This window comes from Salvelinus fontinalis, chromosome 41, assembly GCF_029448725.1.
Source record: "Salvelinus fontinalis isolate EN_2023a chromosome 41, ASM2944872v1, whole genome shotgun sequence".
Taxonomy (NCBI): Eukaryota; Metazoa; Chordata; class Actinopteri; order Salmoniformes; family Salmonidae; genus Salvelinus; species Salvelinus fontinalis.
Genome location: NC_074705.1, coordinates 10,008,041 through 10,014,345, shown reverse-complemented (window position 1 = coordinate 10,014,345; position 6,305 = coordinate 10,008,041). Strand labels below are relative to the sequence as shown.

At 42.4% G+C, this 6,305-nt stretch overlaps 1 protein-coding gene across 2 annotated transcripts in view; it reads left to right on the top strand.

The window, feature by feature from the left end:
* The window catches only part of LOC129840229 (beta-1,3-galactosyltransferase 1-like), a 128,595-nt gene extending 126,788 nt beyond the window's left edge, over positions 1 to 1,807 (top strand). For both annotated transcript variants that reach the window (XM_055907917.1, XM_055907916.1), the window contains one exon: positions 1 to 1,807. This exon is cut by the window's left edge and continues 638 nt beyond it. In XM_055907917.1, the coding sequence (XP_055763892.1) occupies positions 1 to 630 (630 nt within the window). In that variant the 3' untranslated portion in view covers positions 631 to 1,807.
* The last annotated feature ends 4,498 nt before the right edge of the window (positions 1,808 to 6,305 follow it).

Genomic DNA, 6,305 nt, shown 5'->3' with positions numbered 1-6,305 from the left:
CTTGGGAGGAACACGGACCCGGTGCTCAACCAGATGGTGGAACAGGAGAGCCAGATCTTCCACGATGTCGTGGTGGAGGACTTCATAGACTCCTACCACAACCTCACCCTCAAGACCCTGATGGGCTTGCGCTGGGTGGCCACCTTCTGCTCCAAGGCACAGTACGTCCTCAAGACGGACTCGGACATCTTCGTCAACATGGAGAACCTGGTCTACAACCTCCTCAAGCCCACCTCCAAGCCGCGGAGACGCTACTTCACGGGCTACGTCATCAACGGAGGTCCGATCAGAGACATGCGCAGTAAGTGGTACATGCCCAGAGACCTTTACCCTGAGGCTAAGTACCCGCCTTTCTGCTCGGGCACTGGGTACGTGTTCTCTGCGGATGTGGCCGAGCTCATCTACAAGACGTCCCTGCACACCAGACTGCTCCACCTGGAGGATGTGTACGTGGGGCTGTGCCTTCGCAAGCTGGGCATCCACCCCTTCCAAAACAGTGGCTTCAACCACTGGAAGATGGCCTACAGTCTTTGCCGCTACAGACGGGTCGTAACGGTCCACCAGATCTCCCCGGAGGAGATGCACCGCATCTGGAATGACATGACCAGCAAGAAACACCTCAAGTGTTAATCAGCTACCTACAGTTAGTGCCAATATGAGGAGGTCTGGAATTCTTCTTCTTCTCCTTTATTGCTTCTTCTCTTCCTCCTCCTCTGCCCCTTCCTCCTCTTCCGATCTCTGCTTTTCTTTGTCAATGTACAGCACATGACCCTGAGGGGACGGTACTATAACAATAACCGTCTGGCCGTTTGCATAGTCCAAGAGACGCTTTGCTAAAAGCCTCTTTATCAGACCGAGGTTAATCTCTGCTGTTGTAACTCCTGCATTCTCCCCCTTAGTTATTGATGAGTTTAAAGGCCACAGGTAAGAAAATAAAATAATTCTATACATTTTCTGAAATATATTTGATTAAAATTACTCAATGACTTTATTTTACTCTATGAAAATCAAGTAATGTCCCACAATGCAATTTATGCAGTATGCCATTTGCACCATATATTGTTTATTAGATGAAATCACTAAAACAGAGAGGTAGAAGCTTAGCAGTGGGACAGAATAGCTCAGATGCAATCAGGCTAATCTATGTAGGCAACGCTGCTACTTTACAGAAAAAGTCTGGCCCCATTACTGAAGTAGTAGGGATGATAAGAAATACCAAGATATACAACCTATGTAAATGTTCTGCTGTCAGTTAGGTTGATAATGAATGTCCACTCTTAATTTCCAGTCTTTGTATATTTAATAAAGATGTATTTGTGGGATGTACTGTTTTGGTACCGCAACAGATGTTGTCATAGTGAAAAGACCATGATAAGTTCACAATGTAACAACGTGCTGTAGACATAGATTGAGTGTTCATTGGAATGACCTAAGATTGTTAGAACAGGAGACTAACAGTTCAATGGACCTACTATGTGACATGACGGACATACTTGCCTCTGCAATTGAGTTGTAATATATTGTTTTAAAGATCAAACATATTTTCTTACTATGTATTTGGAGTCCTTTCTATTGTACTATGTAGAGAAAGACTTCATTTCTTGAACACCAGTATTTATTATGGGACTGTACAAATGGCGATGTAATGATATTAACCACATGCATTCCCAGGTGAATGTTATTCTATCTGTATGTGATGTGCAATGATTTTTTCGCTCTTTAAGCCGTGCTGTGACAAGACAGACTGCAGAGTGTTATATTTTATATTACTTGAAGCCGCATTACATTAAAGACTTATTTCATTTTAGAGTACATTCCTTTTTTTCCACATATTTGGGATTTTAAAAATGCTGTAATTTATTGTGTGTGATCCTAATAAGAGGGCAGTTTATAATATTGTTTAATTATTCAATGGGTTTTATTTCAATACATGCAGTAGACTGCCAAATACCTATTTATACCTGAATTAATGACTTCCGCTTTACCCAAGTCCCTCTCTGTAGTTGCAGTGGATCCGGTAATGAATTGTCAACATGTTCGGCGCTCATTAAGATTGCCTATCAACACAACTCTCTGTGTAAAGCTCTCAACACGCCATGAACAACTACTCAGAGAAACGCCTTCGTGCTATGACTCTGAACTACTCGACTGAATACTCAAGATTTACATTTGCTCATCTGTAGAGGCGTGTGTGTGTGTTTGATTTTTCAATTAGGCTCCCCATTAGCCGAAGCCATTGGCGACAGCTAGTCTTACTTGGGTCCGACACATACATTACAGACATTTAAAAACGTGTGTGTGTGTTTTGGTTTTTCAATTAGGCTCCCCATTAGCTGACGCCATTGGCGACAGCTAGTCTTACTTGTGTTACGATTGTCGTCTTCTTCCTCGGACGAGGAGAGGAGAGAAGGATCGGTGGACCAATACGCAGCGAGGTATTTTGACATAATGAATTTATTGAAAAGACGAAGACTAACACGAACTATACTTGACTTATACAAAATAACAAACAAACAACTTAGACAGACCTGATCATGGAACTTACATGAAACACGCAGAACTCACGAACAGGCACCGACTACAATAAACGAACCGAACAACCAAAACAGTCCCGTGTGGTGCACAGACATGGAAAACACAGGAGACAATCACCCACAAACAAACAGTGAGAAACAACCTCCCTATGTATGTCTCTCAATCAGAGGAAAACGAAAACACCTGTCTCTGATTGAGAGCCATACAAGGTCAATTAACCCTTTAACCCAACATAGAAACACAACACATAGAAATGCCCACCCAGCTCACGCCCTGACCAATAAACACATACAAAACAAGAGAAAACAGGTCAGGAACGTGACAACTTGGGTCCGACACATACATTACAGACATTTAAAAACATGTGTGTGTGTGCATTTATCAGTTACACATACATATCAGTACATACACACAAACAGTAGGTCACATGGGGAGCTGTGTGTGTGTGTGTGTGTGTGTGTGTGTGTGTGTGTGTGTGTGTGTGTGTGTGTGTGTGTGTGTGTGTGTGTGTGTGTGTGTGTGTGTGTGTGTGTGTGTGTGTGTGTGTGTGTGTGTGTGTGTGTGTGTGTGTGTGTGTGTGTGTGTGTGTGTGTGTGTGTGTGTGATATGTAAGAATAGAGCTCCAGTAATTGGTTCTTCCTATCTGTGAGAGCAGGTTTGTCAGATGCAGACAGGTGTGTGTGTGGCGGAGGTAAGAACACATTGAAACACAAGTTTACCATCATGGCTCCTGGGAGCTGCTAGGAGCCTCTGGGGAGTTAGGTAGATTCTATATAGAACAAAAGGGATTCTCAACAGTATATATGTTGAACACACAAAGACACACTGTGGTAAAACATTTACAGTGTTCTCACAAACAATATTGTCATGAAATCTTTGGGGACAGACACATCTCTATGTCCTAACCGTTTTCCTCACAATAAGAGTATTCCCAGATGCTGTTCTAGTTGAAAATCTATTTGGTTAACTTGGGTTCAACTTGAAACCCCTTGAAATGTAATTGGACTTTTAATACTGTAGATAAATGGTGTTTTGATAGCTTGCTCTATTCTAAATGGATCCACTTAGCCACATGTTGCCTTCATTCCCAGAGATTGTTCAGTAGAATGGCCATTTAGCTGATGGTTTTCTATTAAATGACTCACGGGTGATACATTCACTATATGACTCATTTTGTGTTCCATAGATTGTAGTTATATTTGCAGTGTTGTGCAATAAACAGAACAATTGGGAATAACATACTGTGGTAATGGAAGACATGTGGGAGCCAAGGAGGCATCAGCCAGACATGCAGAGAAGACAAACTGCTGTGTTGACAGATAACGGTAGTTCTGGTGAGTCTTTGAAGTGGATTCATTTGTGTGTTTATCGCAATAGACTCTAGGCCATTGGTAAAACAAATTGGAAAATAAAGAGATACACGTTTCTTAGTAGACTTTTATCACATTCAAAGTGCATTTAAGTAAAAAACTGAACCACATAAAAATTTGCGACCCAAGTTAAAAACAAATATGGTACCAATCTGAGGGCAGCATGTACCATCTGCCGTGGAAGCAAAGGGCTCCTTCAGATGAGGGCTCACTGAAAGCAGCTGGGCACACAATCGTTTCTATTTTCAGGGATGCTATTGTGTCACAAAATGATCTCTGAATATACAATGGGATTATGGAGTGGGTGCTGTGTGATGGTGTTGTTCAGTGGGAGGAATATGCATAGGGATTTTGTGCGTCTGTTTCACGGAGGGCGTTGGTGGATCTAATAGGGAGAAGTTATCTAGGGTACTCATTGTACACTGTTTCGTGTTGAGCCTGTGGTCTGTGTGTATATGGGAGCATACACACAGGAAGGGGGGGCGGGGATGCTGTTGCCCTGCTTTTCTGAGTGGGTGAGTGCAGATCACTTGTTGTGAGTGCTGAGGAAAAGCCTTGAAATAGAAATGATCGAAGAACGAGACATTTTTATTCTAGTGCCAGTCTCCTAGGAGACAAGCTCCCCCACGCACACTGTGATGAAGCAGAAAAATGAATTGATTATGCGGAATTTAAAATCTAACGTTTTTTTCCCACATCTGCCAATCAAAAGCTATCTCCTCTGGAACTGTCTTGCAAAGCAGCGTGCCGTGCTGTATGTGAGCAGGCCTGTCGGTGCGTGCATGTAGGCTTACACATGCCAAAGCAATACTCCACCACATGGGTAAATACCCCAACTCAATCCTCAGTGCCGGGTAGTTCCAAACATCTATTGACACGGTCTTGTACTCTGGAGAGGGTACAGTGTATTTGGCAGTTGGTGACATTTTCTTATTACTTGAACTGACTCAAAGGTCAGGATTTGATGCAGTGCCTCTATGATCCTCCCACATGTTATTCATCTTTGTTACAGTTGCTGGATTTTAAAAGTGTGATAAATATGCATGAAACAAAAGTCAATTTGTTTGGATTGGAATGTTTTGGGATTGAATTTGGATTGCCCTCCCTGCAAATCAGATCAATCGGAATAGTTCAAGAGAGGAAAGCTGGGTTTGTGTTCTTGTGTCTGCTATCTTTTACTCCATTGAACCACAACGATAATATCATGCCCGTCACTGCAGTTTTTAGGGAAGGGATTTTGTCTGCCTCGTTTTTCAGACAACACTTTATATTTGCCCCAAGACGATTTGTGAAGTCAGGCTTTGAATATATCACATCAAATCGCATGCAGACATTGCCTCAGACATATCTTATATTTGTAAAACATCCTGTTGACATGTAATCCCAAAAGCTAATGCAATACGCCGTTCATGGACATCCTGACTGCTTTGAACATTCAGTAGTCCAATAGTCCAATAGTTAGAGGATAAAAACGTAATATTCACCGCTCACTAAAGACGTGTCATCTAAGCATACAATCAACTCTGACTCATACTGAGTCAACTCTGACTCATACTGAATCAACTCTGACTCATACTGAATCAACTCTGACTCATACTGCTCGGTTGACATTCATTCATTCCCTCTCTTTCTGTTCTCTACGCCACAAGCCTGTCTGCATCAAAAAAAAACTGCTTTCTCTATCTCTGTCTCTTTCTCTATCTCTGTCGCTTTCGCTATCTCTATCTCTGTCTCTTTCTCTATCTCTGTCTCTTTCTCTATCTCTGTCTCTTTCGCTATCTCTGTCTCTATCTCTGTCTCTATCTATCTCTGTCTCTTTCGCTCGCTGTCCCTCTATCCATGTAGTTGGACAACCCCACATTCACTTTCCTAAAAGTCATTCGATGACAATCTTAAAGATGGCACTGAATGCGTCACATCCTTTATTGCCACTTCAACAGCAGGAACTATTTGCATGATAGTATTTACCCCATTTCATTTCGTCCAAGACCGAGACGCCATTTGCAAACCGTCAACCAGCAAAATGAAAAACATGACATTAATATTGAATTCTTCCTTAAGAGACTGCCCTTGCCGTGGTGGATAGACAGAATTCAGCCATATGTGAATTGATGCTCTGTCATACATACCAGATGGATGGGATTTAAATGGGCCGCATACATCAGCCAGAGACTAGGAGGAGCGCAGTGAGACTCTGACAGATAATTGTGACACCCAAGGAAACGGAGGAATTCTCCTGTGATAAATGAACTCTTTAAAGTGCAGAATGAACCCATTCTGTTAGATGTGATGGAGATGGGCTGTGAGCTAGGCCTATTCCACCCTCCTCCTCCTCCAACTCCATTCATTTTAATGCATTGGAAAGTAGCGGACTCGTATTTATGGTTAGCGCCTCCCACC